The 22,462-nt window shown below is 41.4% G+C and overlaps 2 protein-coding genes across 2 annotated transcripts; both read right to left on the minus strand.

The window, feature by feature from the left end:
- Nucleotides 1-896: 896 nt before the first annotated feature.
- cmya5 (cardiomyopathy associated 5) lies at nucleotides 897-13,629 on the minus strand. Its single transcript, XM_042420208.1, has 14 exons — nucleotides 13,421-13,629; nucleotides 11,847-12,492; nucleotides 7,858-11,685; nucleotides 5,341-5,436; nucleotides 4,899-5,117; nucleotides 4,768-4,780; nucleotides 4,413-4,565; nucleotides 4,171-4,305; nucleotides 3,763-3,909; nucleotides 3,380-3,524; nucleotides 2,939-3,072; nucleotides 2,672-2,789; nucleotides 2,391-2,567; nucleotides 897-2,297 (listed from the first exon to the last, which is right to left on the minus strand). Exons 1-14 carry the CDS (start codon nucleotides 13,534-13,536, stop codon nucleotides 2,045-2,047), a joined length of 6,180 nt encoding a protein of 2,059 aa, XP_042276142.1. The 5' UTR covers nucleotides 13,537-13,629; the 3' UTR covers nucleotides 897-2,044.
- Nucleotides 13,630-15,133: 1,504 nt separating this feature from the next.
- Nucleotides 15,134-21,301, minus strand: tent2 (terminal nucleotidyltransferase 2). The gene is made up of 15 exons (XM_042421277.1): nucleotides 21,210-21,301; nucleotides 20,728-20,882; nucleotides 20,493-20,600; nucleotides 19,843-20,098; nucleotides 19,629-19,743; nucleotides 19,461-19,549; nucleotides 19,284-19,341; nucleotides 18,541-18,607; nucleotides 18,357-18,433; nucleotides 18,110-18,238; nucleotides 17,964-18,007; nucleotides 17,508-17,644; nucleotides 16,544-16,635; nucleotides 16,330-16,409; nucleotides 15,134-16,207 (listed from the first exon to the last, which is right to left on the minus strand). The coding sequence occupies exons 2-15, from the start codon at nucleotides 20,844-20,846 to the stop codon at nucleotides 16,121-16,123; spliced, it is 1,458 nt and encodes a 485-aa protein (XP_042277211.1). The 5' UTR covers nucleotides 20,847-20,882; nucleotides 21,210-21,301; the 3' UTR covers nucleotides 15,134-16,120.
- Between the last annotated feature and the right edge of the window lie 1,161 nt (nucleotides 21,302-22,462).

The raw sequence follows: 22,462 nt of genomic DNA on the forward strand, positions 1-22,462 counted from the left end.
TATTGTCCCAGTCATCAGTCACGTGAGGGAGAGACTCCTGCTGAGCCTTCTCTTGGCCAGATATTTAATTATTAAAGCGACGGGAAATAAACAGCACATGTGGATCTGTTGTCAATTTTGTACTAAAAAAAAAACGTAAGTGTATCTTCTCAATTTGAGTGATTTCATTTCACAATTGCCACTCTGTACTTCTGATTTGCTGAGTGAGAAAAAAATATGTTCATCAAATCATAATCAGGATTGTCAAAGAGCCGTGTTGGTGAGATGAGGAACAAAAACAGGCCGGCAACACCCCACTTCCTTTTGAAAACTCTCTGCTGCAACAGAATCAGATCCTTCCAGAGCTCAGCTACAAAACAACATGAATTGTTCCAACTTCTTCCCAATCCAGAAGACAAGACAACAGAGATGAGTCAGTCGTTTATTCGTTCACGTTCCAGCTGAGCATGGAAGTCAGAAGCTGTTCCCTGTTCTGCATGTTTTTGCTTCACACTCTTCTTCTTCCTCTCTCTCTCCTCCCCTCTCTGCTTACCCAGAAATGAGGAAAGGTGTCACAGATGAGAAGGAAAAAAGGAACGAATGCCTGGAAAATAGTAGTGTAATAACTATGAACTGACATGTCCTCTGGAAAAACATGTACTTTTGTCAGGAGGGTGTGTGGCTCACAAACCTACAGTAGCTGTATGTCATAAAAAACAAACTGGAAGTCTAGGAATAAGTGTGTGATAGATTTTGCAGAAATGGATTCAGGCCTTTTTAACTGTGATTTAGGGTCATCTAAACTCAAGAGGCCCACAGTTAATTTGTGGACCAGTTTGCACATATTTGAAGGCTGATACAGTAAGTTTATAGTGTGTCATAGTAGGTATGTTGGGTAAATGAAATGAAATTTTAAGGAAAACCAAAACAAAACAATACTTTTATTAAAAATATATATATTTGATTTATGTTCATGTCAGAGGTTGTTTGGTTCACCATCGTTATCTGAATAGTTATTGTTCAAGATCCTTTTTTTGTCTCAGTCGAAGTACTGCCGTCACTCCCCTTCATCTTTAGGTGCATGACCACCAGTAACTGATCTGACTTTAACTTAAACTGTCCATATTATCTGGGACAGAGAACAGGTTAACTCAGAAGCTCAGGAAATATTGCAGCTGATGGAGTACTGAGGCCCTCTAGTGGTGAGCTGGTGTTAGAGAGCTAACAAGCTGAGTACAAAACAATCAGTCAGGTTGTGCAAATAGAAAAATAATCATATTCATTCCGCTCAAACATGAAAATCAGTTTACAAGACAGTGAAAGCAAAAACAGTTCATCGCCATAACAAAATATAGAAGTGATCATATCTGTTTACAAAGGTTATTTATACAAAACAAGCATATTCACAATATGAAAATGAGTTCAAAAGTGCTGCAGTATATTTCTTGGAGATACATTTTTTGAGGATCACAAGAGGCTTTAACTTGTAGATGTTTGTGTTGGACTTCAATATGCAATCAGAGCCTTTACTCGCAGTTATATATCAGTGAGGGTTTGATGAAAGAGGAGAAAACTGAAAATGAGTAAACTATTGAACAGTTACAAAACAGTACAAAACTCACATCAGCGTTGGGTATATTGGTAAAAATTACAAAATTATCCTCAACATCTAATTTCTGCCTTGATGAAACAAAATTCAAGATGCTAACTGTGACAAAAAAATCAAAGTACCCAATTTCAGTTAAATTCAGTCCAATTTCAGTCCAGTTGTATACCCTCATCAATAATTTGCACTACTATGTTTTGATATTTACAAGAAGTTTCTATTTCTATTACGAAAAAAAGTTAAATTGAGTTCATGTTCAATCAGAGAAAACATGTTTTCTTAATGATCCAATCATATCTTTTAACTTTTCAGTGGATGTTAGTATTCTGAATGTCCCTTCTTATCGGCGCTTTTCTACATAATTCAGCAGTGATCATTGTAATCATTATACAGTAAGATCAATCAATAAATGTCCAACATGAACTGTAAACTCGTTAGTGTGTGAGGCAGGCAGCAGAGCTAGCTGTCCTTGGCAAACTCCGGCACCTCTGGCACCATGCTGACCTCCAGGTGGCCGGGCATCTCCAGAGCCAGAGCAGGGTGGCACATCTGGGTGAAGCGCTGGCTGAAGGTACCCAACAACTGACCGCTTTGGGCATTGTAGAAAGATAGACGACCGAGTTGGTAGTCTAGGAGAATACCCACCCGCTCAGGCAACTCTATCGCAAACACACTGGACTGAACGTCATTGTGGAGCAACTGATATCTGCAACTGGAGAGACAAAAGAGAGCGCAGGTGGATGTTTTAGACTTAAACAATGATGGGAAACACCTTTAAAAATGAGGAGAAATGCTTTATCCCTACCCGGATGGTGAAGGGATACACTGCAAACACCACGACAGACTGTCTTCTCCCAGTGGGCTGTTTTTATTGGCTGTGCTGTATGCCACTCCGAGCCTGTAAGCTTCACTTCCTGAAACAATGGTCTCCCAGTAGTAGTGCCCTCTTGCTGGCAACAACTCACCGAGGATGGATGGGCACCTGGAAAACACAAAAACTCTAGTTTAAAAATTAAACACATTCCTTATACAGTTTCCAGGGTCTGAAGAGTGGAAGAAAGATGACTGAAACAGTGTTAAACTCACTGTTTGTCTGTGGGTGGTACGTGTTCATATGTGTCCTGGGAGTAGTGCAGGGTGGTCTCGTCCGCTGACAGCTCCAGAGCAGGATGAGCTGAGTCTTTCAGCAGGTGGAACCTCGTTCCTGGAAACAGTAACAGGTTAAAGAAAGACATGAATATGAGAAACATATTAAGGAAACTATGTGACTTCTGCACTGTGACTGTATTTGTGTAACATGACACACAAATAGCAGTACAAAGATAGTTTAGGTTTTTTGGGGGTTTTTTTTACCTTTGGTGGAAATGAGTGCTGCCTCGCTCTGTTCGCTGGCTCCAGCCTCATTCACAGCTTTGATGTAAAACAGGTAATTCTCATTGGGCTGCAGGAGAACCCTGTGCTCACAGCTTTTAATGCCTGAGATTGATCTAGAAGTATTGTAAAGACACCACATACAGGCACAAGCATACATACACACAGACATAAATGAAAGGAATTAGCTTTTGTACCCCCAAAGATGGCAATATATAACTGTAAGTTTGACTAAGTTTGCTTTTACTCAGCTAGTTTTAGCTAGCTGCCTTTCCCAGCATGGTTGAAATTACAAACACATAACATGAAACATTTTCAGCTAATACATTTTTTGTGATTTACAAATTCCCAGACACCTATCTTGTTAAATCAGCTGCAGCTTTTTGTGATCCAGGTCTGATCTGCGAGGTGTCTTAGACCCACCTGAGCCCTTCTCCCTCCAGTTCGTACTGGCGGCAGTACTCCAAGGTGTAACTCTGTCCGGTCTGTGTTCCTGAGCTCCATCTCAACATGGCTGAATCCCACGTGACAGTACAGCACTCAGTATCAATCACTGGCACTGATGGAGCTGCCAGAAACAAAGCCAGATATTTAAAACAGTAACAGTGTGAAAACGTCTTCTTGCTTTGAAGGGTAATCGCTCGAAACACTCAGCCACACTGATGCCTTCAAAAATATAGATAATACGGAAGAACACTGACTTGAAGAATCCAACTCTCTCCATCATGCTAGCGACAATAAAAACTATGCTTTCCAGTACAAAGTTGTAGTGTTGTTGTAACTTAAGCTCCAGTGTGTTGACTGACCAGTTCTGAAACAGAGTCTCTCGCTGGGCAGAGAGCAGCCGGTATAGTTGACAGCCATCACCCACACTTTGTACGTCTTGTCAGGCTCCAGCTCCTCCAGGACACAGTAACTCTCCTTCACTGTTACACGGTATTCCTCTGACACAGCTGCAGACAACAGCAATACAGATATGTGGTAACACTGAGACAAAAGAACTCAAACATTTCACTTGAATTTATATATTATGTCAATAAAACTATGCCCACTACAAATATCAGAATATACTAGTATAAAATCCATAGAAGACCTATAGCAAATGTACTGTTTCTCAGAACAGACATCACTCGTTTTTCAGATGTTAGAAAAACAGAATTTTGGCCACTTTGACAACCATTTTCATGTTTAAACATCATCCTGGGAGTAATTACCTCCTTGTGGATCCTCCATGCAGTAGACCTGGAAGCAGTCAATGATATCTCCTGGGTTGATTTTCCAGTAAACGGTGACATTAGTGCTGGTGGCTGAGCCTGGCTCCTGGGGCTGAAGTGTGGGCCTTTGAGGCACTGAGGGAGGAAATATACAAGATTCATGACTGTCACATAAAAGCACAAGAAAACAGACCTCCTGCATATCTGAGATACATCTGCAAACATGTTTATATCAGACCAACCTGGGATTCCCTTTCGTTGTGTGAGGTTTGAGCTGGAAGAGTTGCCTTTGGCATAGTCCTCAAATACCAGCAGTCCCCTGGGACCCAGCTCCAGTGACATGGCTGACTCCAGAGCTGCCTTGAGCCTGACCACACAACCACAGTATTTAGCCTCTGGCTGTAACCACAAGTCAGTGTCAAAAACCGTCTTTGCTATAGGTCGCGCTTGGAATGAAACTGACCCTACAGTTTACAGTTACAACAGAGTTTATAGCTCTGCAGGTCAAGCAGCATGCTGTATTGGTTATCACTACCCAGTATGTTAGTGTATAGGAAACAAAACTAGGTCACACTGCATTCACTGAAAGCACATTACCTTGCATGAATGTCTTCAGGTGACTAATGGGAGAGCAGATTGAAGAGGGATTGATCAGAAATTTGACACAAACCCACCTCACCAACGAGAGGGCAAATGTAGCATCAAGTGTCAGAAGCATCTGGACTCACCCGAGCGTCAGTCTCAGCCTCTCTGGCCGTGGTCTCCAGAGTAGCCTTAGCGGTGTCGATGCTCTCCTGAAAGGAGACGATCTGGTCATACAGCTGCTCCAGCTTGGTCTTCTTCTCCTCCTCCATGTTGACAGACATGTTGTTGTACTGCTGCATCACCAGAGCCATCATCTCCTCATTCTGCACCACCATCGCCGCCTCGGCCTCCACACAGTGGTCCTGGATGAGAGGAGACAGACAGACAGGAGAGATGATGCCAAATCAGTGTATCAATCATTTTTTATAATCTGATGATGCTTGTAAGAATGATAAAGAGTCCCATTTGGTATTAGAAGTCTTTGATTTTACACAGAAAAAGTCTTTATCTCTCTTTTTTATCTCTCAGATATATAATTATGGCATCATTTCTTTCCAACAACACAATAAAGTCAGTGTGCTTTACCTCTACAGAGTTGTAGGCCAGCTCCAGCTCAGACACCAGGTCCTCGATGTTCTCGGACCTCCCCTGTAGCTCTGAGATCCAGTCACCCAGCCTCTCCTGATACACAGACACAGGCAGGTTAAGTTTCACATTTATTTTCCAGAGCCTCTAATCACTAAACGATGTAACTGGGATTAAGGGAAGGATCATCTTCGCAACATGTTCACATTAACGCTTTAAATCAACACTGCTGCTGCACTGCTCTCTCACTGCGCTGACACTTTGAATCACATTGTGGCTGCTCCCCAACCAGTGATGTCACAGCAGATGTATTATCGTTGACGGGTGATGGGATAAAAACCTGATCAGAGTGCAACACGGTTTTGATTGATATGAAGCAATGCAGCAGTAGTTTTCTGGATTTTTCAATGAGGGAGAGGGAGTAGATGTCATTTTAAGGATATTTATTGAGCTAACTGAACATTTTTTGTGGAAAAAAATGTCAGATACAATTTATTATTCCAAGCGGAGGATTTTTAAATATCCTAAAACATGTCTGGAGGGAATCTTTAAATTTCTTCTTCATTATTGGTGGAAATAACGAGAAAAACAGATTTATTCATGACAGTCAATCTAACTCTCTATTTATGAATGGAGATTCAATTCATCACTTACTGGGTACCAAACACAAATATTTTCCCAACAATGGCAAAATAAGAAAAAATGATTTTATTTAGGCAATCTTAATAAAATTGCCATCCATCTCCATCAGCAGGGGATGGATGCTCTTTTCTATTGTTGTCATTTGGACTGATAAGGCAGGTAATCTGCCTTGTGCAGCTTTAAGGGAAAATTCAGGGAGGATATTCCAGGAGGAAGAACAGCAGTAATCCCCTGTCACCACCCGAACACTGTGACAGCTCAGATTTAATAGGTCAAGCTGTGGTTGCTGATCGCTCTGAGGCTGACCGCTTCTCTACTAAGTGTCAGAAAACAGGTGTGTGTGTGTGTGTGTGTGTGTGTATGAGGGAGAACGTGTGAGCATAGTTTTAGATGTCTATGTATAAAGAGGCATAGGAGTGAATTACACATTCTAGAGAATTGGACTGGATACAGTTTTCCTAAGTTGTTTTGGGATCAATGTCCCCCCGTGGAGTATCTCAATAGATTGCACTTCATGGTGCTGAAGTCAGACTTGCCCCTTGTAGCTTTGATCTTTGTCTCATTTAGAGTCCAGCTGTCAATGTTTCACATAAAATAAATGGCTAAGACCCGGTTCAAATATCATCTGGAAATGATAGTCAATCATCCTCTGTCTGTTCCAGCTTTCCTTTGATTTAGGTTCCAGAAACTTTACTGTGTTTATTGTTTACCAGAATATTTCACTTGTTTGCTGATATATCACACCTCACTCATATTGTCCAATGTGACCTCACAGATCACTGAAAAACATTTGAAAAATCTTGTTACAGAGTGGTCTCTAATTATATTAATAAGATAAATATATAAATGTGCAGGTTAATAGTGAACAAGTGACCTTTGGAAAACTCAAAAAGTAAAAGACAACCAAAGATTACTAGATTACTTTTCAGATTACTATAAAATGCTTTAACACTATTGACTGCAGAGGCTGACCCTGTGCTGACCCAGAGGGACAGCAAGCGAGAACAGTGTGTGTGTGTGAACAGATCACATATCAGTCCCCACTTGATGATGTCACAGTGGACCTTTCCACCGATCAAAGCAGAGCATTACATTACAGCAATTCAATGTGCATGTCCGCAGCCTGCCAGCAGTCTGAGTGGAAAAGTTACAGCCGACTAATTTAGGACCAGTTTATTGTATGATGACCCAAACTAATGCCAGTAAAGTGTGTGTTGATCATAACTGTTCGTTGTAATAATGCTGGTAACGTGTTATGACGATGAGTTGCTATTACAGCATGCTATGAGTCGTGAGGGCAGCTGCTGCATCATTTCAGCGGCGTATAAATAGTTGTGTTCTGCATTCATGCCGCCTATTATAACACAGATATAAGGATAAGGAATAGTTCGGCATTTTGGGAAATACGCTTTTTTGTTTTCTTTACATTTTCTTTCCCAAAATGTTGGACTATTCCTTTAAATGTCCTTTAAAAAAAATATATTTTGCCATACCTCACCACACCTCTACTACATCATATAAAAAATCATTTACTTACTAATAATGTGCATGTAAACTAAGCTATGAATTTGTATAGTATTGGTTTAGACAAAGTATAGACATATTGGACACATTTGTTAATGTTATATAGCAACTAATGCATATTAATTAATAGTAGTTAATACAATAATAAGCAGTAATTATTGTTAATAGTTATTAATGGTCTACTTGTTGGTAATATATAGCTGATAAGGATGTCAATCAAGAAAAAAATGATCATTTTTATGTTAACTGAAGAGCAAATTTGATATAAACTCACTAAAACTCACTAAAAACTCTAAAACAAATGTTACTGTTATATTCACACATCATATGAACATCCACATAATACATCACCTTGATCTCCTCGTAGGCTTTGTCCACAGCAGTCACCTGGTGGCTGTGATGCTCTCCAGACTCGCAGTCGTCTTTGGACAGCAGACATTCACAGGTGAGACAGAACCAGTCCATCCCCTGCAGCTCAGCAGCCAGCCGAGCCTGAATCTCCTCCTCAGCATCGATGATCTCATAGTCATCCTCAATCAGCTCTTCGTTTGCAGACAGATCTAAGACTTTCTGCTCCGTCTCTGCCTTCATCTCCATCCTCTCTTCTCTCTCCTGACCAGACTCAGGTCTCGGCTCCTCTGCATCTCTCTGTATTTCAGGTTCTGTAATCTCTCTGGCATCCTGTTTGGATATCATCTCGTATTCAGGCTCCTCTTCAGTCACCTCTGGACCCTCTGCAACTGCTTCATCTTGCTCTATCTTTTGTCCTACGTCTTCTCTGTGCACAACAATCTCTGGACTTATATACTCTGTCATAATGTTTATTTCTGGTGAATCCTCCGCCCTGTACATCTCTGCCTTTTCTTCTACCTCTGCTGCTTCTACATCCTCTCTGTGTAGCTCAGATAAATCCTCCTGGGGAGTAAAGCTCCTCAGAGGGGAAAAGACGGCCTTGTCTTCTTTTAAGTCCCCATCTGTCTTCTGCTCCTCTACATCAGCCTCCTCCACAGGTGTTGCAGGTGAGTAACTCCTGTCCAACTCATTTGTGAGTAATGCTTCTTGTTTCAGAGCTTCTTCTGGTTCTTCTTCCAGTTGAGGCTCGGCTATTGTTTCTTTCATTGCTTCCTGAAGAGCTTCTGAGCATACTGTGGTGTTTTCAGATGCTATGGGTTGTTTGCATGTGTTGTCAAGTTCAGAGAGATCACTTTTTGTGATCTTCCCCGAATGCTGACCGATCTCTATGTCCATCTCTACAGCTCGTCCTTTAGGGACGAGGAGGATTAACTCATCACCCAGATCTTGAACAGCAGTCCTAGTGTCTTCTGTGGGTGTTTTAGCTCTGGCTTCAGCTGTCAGTTTAGTTTTCTCCATTTCACTGCCAGCTGCTGATTTGTCTTGTTGATGCTTCTCGGTTTCAAGGATTTCATGCTCGTTCTTGCCTGAATCTGTCATGACTTCGTCCGGCATCAGAGGTTCTGTTACTTCACTCAAAGTTTCAGTTTTAACCTCTAACTCCTGATCAGCTTCAGGTACAAACTTTGGTGACTCAACCACAATTTTCTCTATTGAAGCTTCCTGTCTTTTTTCTCCCTCTGGAACTGCTGTTTGAACATCTGTTGCCTCAGCACTTGTTACCTCCTGAAGATCAATGTGAACTTTAGTTTGGATTTCTTTTTCATCCACTGTCTTTTCAGTTATCTCCACTACTGCGTGCACCACTGGCTCACAGTCAGTGATGTCCTCAACAGGTGCAGCTTTTTCGGGAGCAACTGCTTCTTCTTCCTTAAACAGGGATGTCTCTGCTGATGCCTCTATTTCAAGTGAGAATTCAGTAGAGTTGAACATTTCCTGTCTTATAGTTTCAAGTTCTTTCACTTCTGCTGGGGTCTCTGTTTTTGCTGCAGTTATTTCTTTCTCATAAGCAGCCACCATCTCAGTGTCAGTTGCTTCCTCCTCTGTTTTCGCCACAGTTATTTCTTTCTCATAAGCAGCCACCATCTCAGTGTCAGTTGTTTCTTCTTCTGTTTTTACTGCAGTTATTTCTTTCTCATCAGCAGCCACCATCTCAGTGTCAGTTGTTTCCTCTTCTGTTTTTGCTGCAGTTATTTCTTTCTCATAAGCAGCCACCATCTCAGTGTCAGTTGTTTCTTCTTCTGTTTTTACTGCAGTTATTTCTTTCTCATCAGCAGCCACCATCTCAGTGTCAGTTGTTTCCTCTTCTGTTTTTGCTGCAATTATTTCTTTCTCATAAGCAGCCACCATCTCAGTGTCAGTTGTTTCCTCTTCTGTTTTTGCTGCAGTTATTTCTTTCTCATAAGCAGCCACCATCTCAGTGTCAGTTGTTTCTTCTTCTGTTTTTACTGCAGTTATTTCTTTCTCATAAGCAGCCACCATCTCAGTATCAGTTGCTGCTTTCTCTGTTTTTACTGCAGTTATGTCTTTCTCATAAGCAGCTACCATCTCAGTGTCAGTTGCTGCTTTCTCTGTTTTTACTGCAGTTATGTCTTTCTCATAAGCAGCTACCATCTCAGTGTCAGTTGCTGCTTTCTCTGTTTTTACTGCAGTTATGTCTTTCTCATAAGCAGCTACCATCTCAGTGTCAGTTGCTGCTTTCTCTGTTTTTACTGCAGTTATGTCTTTCTCATAAGCAGCTACCATCTCAGTGTCAGTTGCTGCTTTCTCTGTTTTTACTGCAGTTATTTCTTTCTCATTAGCAGCCACCATCTCAGTGTCAGTTGTTTCCTCTTCTGTTTTTGCTGCAATTATTTCTTTCTCATCAGCAGCTACCATCTCAAAGTCAGTTGCTGCCTCCTCATACAAACTCTTCTCAGTGGTTTCTGTTTGTATTTCAGATTTAATGACAGTCTGAGGCACCTCAGTGCTTACAGGTGCTTTCACTGCTGTCTCCTCTGTTGCTTCTTCAAGCACCTCAGCTGTTTTTTCTGTCTCTTGTTGTGTCTGACATGGTTGCTTGGACTCAATAACACTTTGCTCACTAGCTTTTTCTGCTGGTTCTTCTCGCTGGTGCTCCACACTCTCCCCTGTTTTCTCTGTTTCCTTGTCCACCTGTTGAGTTTCAGGAAGAGGCTCGTCAGTATGGCTCTCAGGAGGCTCAGTCTGGTCTCTTTTTACATCATGTTTCACCTCCTGATCCTGCATCTTCTCCTCTGTCAGTTTAGACTCCTGAATTGATTCTTCTGATGCGAGTCTGACAGTCTGCTCTTCAGTCACAGTAGAGATTTGTATTTCCTCCCTTTCCTTTTCTGTTTCTGTAACTATTTCCCCTTTCTCTTGCAAATCTTCTCTCATCTCCTCATTGCTGACTCCCTGCACTTTTGGTTCCCCGTACTTTATCTCATCCTTGTCTTCTTCTTCCACTGCTCTCGTTAGACATCCTGTCATTTCAAACTTACTCTGTGACCAAATCATCTTCCCTTCCTTGTTATCTTCCACTGACTCTGACTGAACCTCCACTGTGGGAGTTTCATCTTTCAAAGTGAACTTCTCCAGGTACCCGTCAGCCTCTTCCGAATCTGACAAAGATCTCTTAAAAGATTTCTCAGATGCTACGCTCTCTGGCTCAGAGTATTCCTCATCGCTCCTCCTCCTCTCGCCTACAGCATCCTTGTAAAGGTCAGAGTACATGAAGGACATGGCGGTGGGCTCCTCCAGCAGGATGGGGTCAATGATCTTAGGGGGTCCAGGGGAGATATAGATAGGGGTGAGGACGGACTCTTCACTCCCAAACAACACAGAACCGTTCTCCTTCAACTGTCTCTGGCTCTCTCTTCGTGTTCTCATCCCTGTTTCATCCTTTGCTTCGTCGTCTTCTCTCTGGTGCAGTTCATCAGCAGGAGCTCCACCTCCGTAGAAGACCTCATCCAGGTGTTCCCCGACTATTTCCACATCTGTAACAAAGACAAAGGAGTCCTCTGATGCTGACTGGCTGTCTGTGGCTGTCTCCATAGCAGGCTTTTGCTCCTCTGCCTGGGGTTTCACTGCAGGATGTTCTACCTCCTCCTGCAGCTCTGGAGCTTGTTCTCCGGGAACCACCTCATCCAGAAGGGTAAACTTCTCAAAGTAGTCAATGTCGCTGGTGCTTTGCTGGTGCTCTTTCGGTGTGGGTGTGTTTCTGAGCTCTGTGTCTGTTATTGACTGAGAAGAGTCTTGCTTCGAGGGCTGTGGAGCAATTACAATCAGTATATTAATCCATAGAGGACATATTGTACATTTTAATGGCTTTTTATTGGTCAAATTTATATACTAATTTATGTGAAAAGGTCAGCTGAAATCAAAACTAGTGTTAAAAAGTTCTAATAATCAGATAAATCAATAAATACCTCTTGGTGATCCAATATTTCCATGTCCTCTGGCAGGACATCATCCTGTGATTTTGTCCAGGTTTGGTGGTTTCTGGACTTGATCTTGGGAGTCTGGTCCAGATAAGACAAATTGTCCTGCATCTCTGTGCTCTCTTCTTCATCCACAGTGGGAAGTTTTGACGGGACTCTGATGTTGAGGATCTCGTAACCCTCTGAAATCAAACTAAACAGCTGCTGATCTTTGTTTTTGATCTCTTCCAAGTCCGACTCTGTTTCAGTTTTCTCCTGTTTGACATTGGGAAGAGATACTTCTGCCATCTCAGGTCTCTCCACTCCCAGAGCTGAAGCCGATCTTGAGCTGCCAGGTCGGCTCAGCCTGTCCCCCAGCCTGCTGCTCCTTCCTCCAGACCTCGTCCTCCTGCGTATTATTTTGTCCTCATCGAAGACGATGGTGATCTTGCCTGCAGCTCCAGAGCCTTCCATGCTGCAGGCTTCAGAAAGGGAGCTGGTCTCAGAGGCCCAGGGAGTAGAGCAGCGACTAGAGGCCGTCTCCCAAACAATACCGCTGTCCTCACTCTGAACAGTGACCATGGAGAACGATGGATCCACCATCAGGCACTGGAGTTTGGGCTTCACAGACTGGTCTTGGACAACCTCTCGCAGACTGAAGGAATGAGGAATGGACAGAGAGAGTTAAAGAAAGGAGGGCAGGCTGTTCACAAGAAGAGGAGTGGCATGACTAGATTGCAAGGGGAGATCCTTTCGACACAGCTCATGGAAATGCAAGCGGAGAACAAACCAATGAATCAAACCAAAACATATCTGAGTAATGTGTGCCAACATAGAATTCACCACCACGTTTTGCACCACTGAGGCAACTTAGCAAATCTAAGCTGAAAACACAGTAACACCTGCTGATCTTTTATCAAGATGATTGCTTAAGAGGTGTATATCTCCGGCATTAGACCAGGTGTCTAGTGCCAGGGTGCCAATGTGAGAGGTGTGTTGAAAAACTTATGATCAAATGCGCTCTGTGCTATCCCTCCTGTTATGAATCCAGCTTGGCCCAAGCAGGGTGACAGGAAAGTGATGTCCCAAAGCGTCATTCATGTAATATTAGAGACGAAATGCCTGGCCTTCTAAGATGCATCCAACATATCAGTGTCTTCTACTATTTCTGACATGGCAAGAGTAGCTAGAGCACCCAGTATGACACATGATAAATGAGATGTAAAATATGGGATGGTAAATAATATTAAAAAGCCAAATAGAACTGCCCTCAGTGTCGAGCAATTCCTTGTATGATCACATCAGGAGAAGAGCAGATAATCATTATATGTGTTAAATGAGCACTGCTTTGTTTAACTTGGAACCACCTGTACAGTCACACCCTTCAGACACTGAGACACTGAAACAATTTGACAAAATCTATCTGAGCTAAGAAGCCCGAAAGCAAATGGATTGGCACAGATTTCATTCGATAAATTTCTTGGTAAGATCTCCTAACAGAAAAGACATCACTTTACACAAGGAAAAGTCACACATAATTGTGGTTATTCAGCTTGTCAGGTCCAGACAAGTGTATTAAGCACCTGTTGTGCAGCTCCTCCACCTCATCTTCATCGTCCTGGCTGATGGAATCTGAAGGCCCACACTGAAAATCCTGCAGCTCTGTCATATCCGCGTCCAGACTCTCATATTCCTCCATCTTGACGATATCCACCAGCTCTTCCCTTCACAGCTCCCACAACGTTGTTTTCTGTATATTTTAGAGTCCTCTTGATGTTTTCGGCCACTCTGATTTCAGGAGAGTCGCTCTGCCTGTTTGTGTCATTCTAAGTTGGGAGCTGTCCATCTGACTCAGCGAGGGACAGAAATAAACTGAGTGGGGAATGAAAAGAGGGGAGTGGATATGGAGAGGGGCAACGCAGTGAGAAGGCTGTAGGTCTCACTGGGTTCTGAGTTAGGCACACTAATAAAACAAAAAATTCTTAAAAGAAGTTCGATTTTCAACACATTATAACTTGATTGTTACAGATATGTCAATATAATCATTACGTGGCTCCTGGTCTGTGCCGTGGCTCACAGCTGAATGAGGCAATGTGCCTTTAAGATAGAAATCCCCTTTGCTGAGTTAAATATAGGCCATGTGCTGAAACAGTACTCCTGGTCCCCCCTGCTGCTGGTGGCCAGAGGGCCCCACATACACACACATCTTGTAAAGTATCTAGCACCTAACAGTGCTGGCATTATGCCGAAGTCGTAAAACTAGGTGTAATAAGGCGTCAAACCAGAACAAAAACCTGTACACAAGCTGTCAGAAAAGGCTGCAGAGAACACTTGAACAAAAGGTGTGAACATCCTGGAGTCATTCTTAGTTTTAGCATCTTTTTTAAGACCTATGAGTCACAAGCACCTTGACATACCGAGTGACGTCAGAGCTGCAGGTGACAGTAAAGAGTGACAAACAAAAATACATCAGAATTTACATAAACAGGTGGACTAAGGTGGATTGGACCAGATGTGGGTTGTTATATGTGATTATGGTCAATATCTGTCTCAGGTGATACTTACTGAGTAACACATGAATGTGGATAAAATCAGTGATGTTGATTTTTAACTCCAAGATCATAAAACCATATTGTGTAAAACTTTAGGCCCCCTTTATTTAACATCCATAAGCAGTATACAAACATTTAATAAATGGTTTAAAGCACACTATGGTGTAGTTGTAAGCAGACTCTTTTAAGTGTTTATTATATGTATAGTATATACTGTATGTACAGTATTTTTCAGCAATTGTAACTTCTCCTATGAAGACATATTCTATATTATTGTAACTATTTTATTATATTGTCATTCATTATCTGTTTATACACCAGTCTCCACCTACATATGCCAACAGGAGTTAAAGTTGCAGATGAAAACATTAATAAACACTTAAATCTGCTAACAACTACATTATAGTCAGGTATAACGCATTAATAGTTTGTACACTACTTATAAATGCTAAATAAGGGGACTTAAAAGTGTAAAGTGTTGCCCAATATGGTAGTTAGTGAGTCCTAATTACATCCCATATCCCAGAATGGTCCATTACACATTGCCCACAAATCTCACTTTGCCAAATACATCTGCACATGTATGACAGGTGCAAACATAGCCAGTGTGCAATTTAATATAATTTTGGCACTTCTATTAGCATTGCCAAGAATCCAGTGGGCTTCACATAGAGCTCAAAAAATATAAAGTGAAAACAAACATACATCTTTAGAGATTTAATTTTTTTAAATTTACAGTAAATGTACAAAATGTACAAAAAGAGCCAAGGAAAAATATAAATCAACAAGGAAAAGAAAGAAAAAAGAAAACAAGTCACGATACCACACAGGAAAAATAATACAACACATCAGGAGTAATAATAAAGGTGAGGAACATCCAGAGACTGGCCTCCAGTGATCACCTCAGAGTCACTTGAATTGGGCCACTAACTTAAATATCACTTAAAAACAAGCTCAGTTTTCAGAGGACCTGAGAACTTAAAGATGATGATGATGAAAAAAAGAGAAGGGCCTTTAATGCAGCTGTAGAAAGAAAGTGTCTATTGAGTTTAAACCCACAATAGCTTCACTATTGACCTAGAAAAATTAAAAAACGACTTTGATGTTACAAATTGGTGCAGACAGGCTCAAGACATTATTTATATATACAAACATATGAAACAAATTGGCATCTTCAAAAATGACAGTGCAGTATGGCTGTAGCGATGAGGATGTAACTAAAACTGAGATCATAGGAGGTGATCTGTTAAACGTTAACGCTAAGCAGGTTATCATTTTGCGTCTTCTCACACTTGTCCGAGGATGTTATGTGCAAAAGAGGTCTGTGTCGCAACAATAACCATCTCTAACAACACTGACCATTATCCTGCTCCAGTGCAGCGTCTCTTACATCCAGTTTGAGTGACAGGAGTTTGATTTCAGAGCCCTCTGGTGTCACTCCACAAATATTGTATTTTTCCTCTACTTTCACTTACTGCAATTTTATCAGTTACATAAATTTGGCAAAGGCAGCAAAAGCATTTGACAGTGAGTGCAGTATTTTCAACAGGTACTGCCACAGGACATATAGTACTGTATGTGACCGATACCGAGGGCGGCCAGAGTCTGTCTGGCTGTTAGGCTTGGAGGAAGCGGGGCTCCTGTGTCAGCAAAGATCTTACATCATTTCTGGGGAAAGGCCTGTCGTGAGGTAGAAGACTCCCGTCAGCTCGTCTAATTAGAGGAATCCCCTTATCTCCTGGATGACTCCTTATTAATGATAGCTCTGACGGGGAGGATCGAGTTCAGGTCCTTCCTCTTCTGTAGTATCCGCCATGACTGCACAGACAGAAGGAGATGAGAAGCAGGAGGATTATGAATAACTCATCGCTGGCCCGCAGCAGCTTGGAGAAGAAGGGAAAGCACATGAAAGGAGCACAGTTATCAGGACTGTCGTGTACCTCAACAAACTGAGCTTTGATGGCATCAAACTTGACCTTCTCGTGGACTGCCCTGGCGACGTTATTTCTTTCGAATGGCTCTGAAACACAAGGAATCACTCTCACTCACAGGATATGTAGCATTACTGCGGACATTTCTTACACTGATGCTACAGTTATTATTGTTGATTAATTGTTTATGGTGGTGTCATGTTATATCTGCTGAAATGTTTACCTTCCACACAAATGTACTTGTTTCTCCACTCTTTAGAATTGTTCTTGGGCAAAGTTCGGGCCTCTCGGACAGAGATCACCTGCTTATCCCACCTGTGTGACACCAGAACAGAAAAAAAAACAACAGCAAGGAAATGATTTAGTGTTTATTAGGCTGAAAATTAACACAAAGGCCACAGTCTCTTCTGTGATTTTACACATTTCAGCAAATTGACTATAAATTGCTAATATTTTTTTCCAACTAATCAGACCATATGATTTCTGACTGGTTTCTTACCTTTTAGGTAAACACTGGTTTCAGTTAAATTCAGTGCAAAATAAAAGCAGACACTTCATACTTGCTTGAGAAAGATAATGTGAACATGTAGCACAAGTTGCATGATTGTCCTGTGATATTGTGGCAAGTAGTTTTTCAAACTCATTCTTATCGAAGCATTAAAATGCTCGTGGAACCAACATCTGAGTCTTGAAAATCAACATATTTATCTTTTCACAACAGCAAATGTTGCCATTGCAAAAAAAAAAAAAGCTCACTACAACAGATTTCAATCTTTGCAAGTTGAGTTGAAACAAATGTCTGTTAAGAAAGTAGGAAACCACCATGATGAAAACTTCATACCTGTTTAAGTATTTGATACTAAAATGTTTCTTAATTACGACATAAAACAAGTAAAATCAACCTTGTCCACCTAACAACTGTGGCATGTCACGCTAACACACATCCTGCAAACACGGGCATCCTAGTATGTCATGTTAGTGTTGTGTAAGGCCAAAGGTCGCACCTGCTACTGCCCTTCAACCAGCAACATGAAACCAGAGAAGAGGATGCAGGACAGAGGAAGGAGAGGAGAAAAGTTGGCAAGAGGAGCGGGACGAGGAATGGGAGCGAGAAAATGAGCAAGGAAAAGAAACCATGAAAACATCTGAAACACTAGACTCAGTAATGTGTTGCAATTGACAGATACCTGAAGTCTGTGGCATAGTATTTGAGAAAGCCCAGAAGCAGCTCTCCCAGAGAGGACTGGTTTCTTGAGATGTAGGGGGGGATGTGTTTAGGTCCCTCTGGAACCGCATTGATGTCCAAAAGGGGATTAAAACACTCCTGAAAATCAAGGCATATATATGATTAAAAGACTCAAAACTGAGTGGGACTGCTACTTAGAAATATGAGAGAGTTTTGCCCACAGAACTTTTTTTTTTTGTAAAATAGATTCTTTGTTTGTGATGGATGAGGTTCAAGTTCAAGTGATGCAGAAATGTCTATTTACAAGAAGAGAGAAGAAATGACTTTATATCTGACATTTTAGTTAAACAGTAGTAAAGTTGTAGTTAAACATACAACTTGACTTCTTAAATTGTAAACTATTCACAAAAAAAGATGCATTTATTGTAACCGCCCCGGATGAGAAAGTTACACTTACTGGGTAGTCCCTCTGTAGAGATGGAAGGACTGGTTCATTACGAGCTGTGAAGGCAACAAGACGCACAAGATAAGATTCAAAAATGAGTCAAACGCACAAATGAGACTGAAGAAAGATTTTGTCTGTACGTGTGATGGTCTACTGACTCTGGAGGTAGTGCAGCACCATCAGCACCAGTGTGTAGCTGCTCAACGTTCCTTTGCTGGCATCATTGATTTGATTGTGACGTGCCCATTTCTTGACAACAAGGATGATGGGTTTTATCCTGAGATCAGCTGAGAGAGAGCATGCAAACACAGCAGGTCATAACAGGAAACTTTTTTTGACTTAGGAACACCTGACTTAGGAACAGACAGCAGATTTATTTAAATAAAAATCAATTAAATCAATTACCATAGGCATAACTCCTCAGAAGGAATGTGTTTCTGATGCCCACCGTGTTGTTGACATTCAGATCAAACTCCAGATCACTAAAGAAGGGATGAGTGGTACCAGAATCACATTATCACTTAAATCTGACTCCAATGATGTTGTAAAAACAAGCTTCAACAGTTTTCAGTTTCAATTTTGCTCCTACCTGCCTTTCTCTCTGAACCTGAGGATTGGCACTTTGGCTCTGATCAGCTGAGTCCTTTCTACATATGCTATGAAACAAAACAAACATTGTGAGGTTTACGGTAGTTTTAGTTTCCTTTCTTTTGAACCTGAAACTCTTTTTCCACTGGGTAAATAGCTCCATCTAGTGAAATCTACGGAGAACATAAATTCTAGGGAAGAAAAGTTACTGCAAGAGCCCACAACTGATCCCAGTGCTTTTAGTTTAGTTTAATAAGCAAAGCTTAGTGTGGTGGAAATTTACTGAAAGTGAACTGAAACACTGAATCGTTGTGAGGTCAACTGTTCAATTCTAAGAGGCAGTTATAACCTTTGTCATACTGAAAGAGACACCTGATGAACCAGTCGAGAAGATTAGAAGACTATGACTATGATGCAGACTGGCTCCAGACAGAGATAACTATGGGAGTGTATGTGACTGTTTAAGACAAATGTTTTGACAAAGAGCTTTAAGCATCATGGATACTGAACTCTGTGTGTGTACAACTTGCTTTGTGAGCCCAGAATTTAAGTACTTTCACCCAAGACAACAGAGACTAACCAGAGAGTATTATTTCATTCATCACTAAGTAAACAGTCAGTAATTAGTTATTAGTGAGTAAGTACCATGTTCAAAGATAATTTTATGTTAATAGTAGACCATAAATTATTCTTAATGATAATAATAATTTCAAATTTGCAAAAGCAGAGTTCTTCATTACTCACGCAGCGATTTGAACAATCTTTGGAGCACAGAGAGTACATGAATAGGATCATGTCTTTTCTGAAACAGAAAACAGAAAAACATGCAGGTGGTAAAGAGGAAGTGAGTATCTGTGAATGTGCATTTTACACACACACAGCTATGGACGACAGGCAAAGGGCAAAGTCAAAGATACTCACATTTCCCTTGAGGACCAGACACAGATCAGCATCACTGCTCCGGCAGCCTAAACCGCTCATAGAGGATCCAGTCAAGTAAAGTCGTGCCACTGTGTGAGAAACACAGCTGGTGAATAAGGATCACGACAAAAAGTCAGAGCAGAACATGACTGTACATTTCATACACACCTGCGTAGACACCCTGTATGTCTTGCTGCAGCCGAGTTCGGCACGTCTCCTTCCGAACCAAATCGGGAGTTTGCTGCTGGCACGCCTCGTACAGCTCCACCATCTGACCACTCAGCTGAGGGCACAAACACATGTGACACTGATTAAACCAAGCATACATGCACACAAACAGTCAGACTTATATCAGCTACACGCTAAGGCCATCTCACTATACCTTGTCTTTAGCATAGACCTGCAGGCTGTTGGAGCCTTCTGGGATCGCAGACACCTGAGGGTGCAGATGGGAGTGTGGGCTGTGATAAGAGCGATCATTTCCAGTGAAGGATGATCTCGAGGACCCTGCGATCTCTTGGTCGTGGAGATGGAGGGGAGGAGGGATCTGAACTGGAGGGGAGCTTATCAGTGGGCGGGAAGAGGAGTCAAGGCGCTGACGCTTCACAACATGGTGGCTGTATTCATCATTACTCCTCCTGGAAAAACATCATGATAAAGGAAACACATGCAGGAGATGTTTAAAAATCCCCTCCCAGAAATGTTTTAAGATGTTTATAAAATGCTCTGATTACTGAACCAGGATTTGATTCCAAACTATTTGTGATGTCACAAATCATGCTAGTAGGCTCACTCCTTAAAATCAGATTTTTCAATGAGCACAGAGAAACTTTCCACTTTCTGCAGATGAATGTGAAAACATCCTTCTAGTGTCAAACTCTACACATACAGTACATCGTTCTGTACATTGAGGCTCAAACAATCAACTGAAGGAGCAAGAGGAAAAACACATTATTGAGCGGAGGGAAACTTTAAGACATAGAGGAATGGGACAGTTGATTCAGAAGTGAGTAAATGGGGTAAAATACATACTTGCGTCCATTGATCATTGTTGGTGCGTGAGGAGGAGGGACCCGGGAGGTGGATGGTGTGGGCTTCCACTCATATGGAGGCAACCTCTCCGGTCCAGGAACATGGAAACTACCAAACACATATGCAAACATTACTGTACAGGACAAAGGCAGAGGAGTGACTTTTGCGAAACTGTTGCTATTTAACTGATGCTGCTGATGTCTCCCAACACCGGTAGCTCCTTCGTCAGGCTCACCTGTTGACACCAGCAGCTCTTTGATGGTTGTAATCGTAATATCGGGGCACAGCGGGCGGCGGGTACGGACCATGACTGTAGACTGACCTGCCCCTCGGTGCAGCGCTGCGGGGGAACATGCTGCGGTTCTTCACGGAGCTTCAGCATCAACTCCGCTGATGACAATGACAGAAAAAACAGAAGAAGTGACAAAAACAGTCGTCTGAGTGAACAATGTACGACGAGCTGTCGCACTCGCCACTACTGATATCACGACTGAACAGTTACTAAGGAAACTGAAACTTATGGGGCAGAGCAGCCAGCTAGCCAGGTTAGCTCTCGTTCAGCAGCTCACTAGGAAGCTAATTCAAACATCGGTAACGATGCTGTTACGTAATTAAATCTGTTGCTCTGAACAGTCGTGTGAAGAGTATATCTATATAATTGTGTCACTGAACGTTAAACATGTTTACTCAGAGACTGGAGTCATCTGTAACACTTACCAAACTGCATGTGTGTCACATGTAAACAAAACTTAAAATGCTAATTTCCTGTTCCCTGCGTACATACTTCCGCATTGATTTATGACGTAATAGAATTCAATTTAAAGGGGACATAGCCCTGCGCTCGTTAAAGAGACAATCCACCCGAAAACAGAGGGTTACACTGTGCAGTGAAATCTGGTAAAACACAGCAAAACAATAAGACTTGACTCGATGACGCCACTAGATGGCAGTTATAGAGACTGATCCACACACTTACACCAAATTAGCGACTGTCTCTGCAGGCTCTTAATAATGTTTCAGATAAGGAACAGTTTCTTCCTCCTTGCCATCACACTCATAAACAGTTAACTCAGGCACTGTGCAATAACCCTGTCACTATAATACCCACTGCAACTACAAATTATTGGATATTGGAAATACTTTTTAATGGAAGATTGGGCAATTTCATTGAGAAGCATAATTTCTTGATGGACAGTCAGTATGGATTCAGAACAAACAGATCTACATTAATGGCGTTAATAGAAGAAATAACCAGTTGTATAGATAATAAGAAGTATGCAGTGGGAGTATTTAGAGTTTAGAAAAGCATTTAATACCAACGGTCATGATGTATTATTTGATAAAATGGAAAGGTATGGTATCAGAGGGGTTGTGCTGAATCAGTTGAAAAGCTATATAGGAAAAATATAACAATTGGTACAGATAGGTGACTACAAATCAACATGTTGGATATTACTTGTGGAGTCCCACAGGGGTCAGTATTAAGCCCTAAATTGTTTATTTTGTATATATAAATTACATATGTAAGGAATCAAGGATATTGAAATTTGTTTTATTTGCGGACGACAGCAGTATTTTCTGTTCTGGAGAGAATTTGCAGCAGCTTTTGGAGGTGGTTATGCCCGCAATGAGTAAATTAAAACCGTGGTTTGACACAAACAAATTATCATTAAATTTGAACAAAACTAAACTTATGTTGTTTGGGAATCATAAAATAAACAGACACATACAAGTAATGATAGATAATGTTAATATAGAAAGAGTATATGAAAATAAATTTCTGGGTGTGATATTAGACCACAAAATCTGCTGGAAACCTCATATAAGATATGTGCGAGCCAAGTTGGCAACAAGCATTGCAGTTCTGGGAAAGCAAGGCACATTCTGGATCGTAAAGCATTGTACACTCTCTATTGTTCACTTGTATTACCATATCTGAATTACTGTGTGGAGGTTTGGGGCAACACCTA

The sequence above is a fragment of the Thunnus maccoyii genome, chromosome 9 (assembly GCF_910596095.1).
Source record: "Thunnus maccoyii chromosome 9, fThuMac1.1, whole genome shotgun sequence".
NCBI classification, from domain to species: Eukaryota; Metazoa; Chordata; class Actinopteri; order Scombriformes; family Scombridae; genus Thunnus; species Thunnus maccoyii.

Bases quoted from the DNA above. Each gene is read 5' to 3' on its own strand.
- cmya5 (XM_042420208.1), bottom strand. From the start codon at position 13,536: ATGGAGGAATATGAGAGTCTGGACGCGGATATGACAGAGCTGCAGGAT. The intron at 4,306-4,412 runs GTTGGTCTGATA...TTCCTCCCTCAG, and splicing joins ACAACGAAAGGGAATCCCAG to TGCCTCAAAGGCCCACACTT. The intron at 3,073-3,379 runs GTGGGTCTAAGA...CAATACTTCTAG, and splicing joins CTGGAGGGAGAAGGGCTCAG to ATCAATCTCAGGCATTAAAA.
- tent2 (XM_042421277.1), bottom strand. From the start codon at position 20,846: ATGTTCCCCCGCAGCGCTGCACCGAGGGGCAGGTCAGTCTACAGTCAT. The intron at 19,744-19,842 runs GTATAGTGAGAT...TTGTGCCCTCAG, and splicing joins AGGTCTATGCTAAAGACAAG to CTGAGTGGTCAGATGGTGGA. The intron at 18,008-18,109 runs GTCAGTAGACCA...TTGCCTTCACAG, and splicing joins GGTGCTGCACTACCTCCAGA to CTCGTAATGAACCAGTCCTT.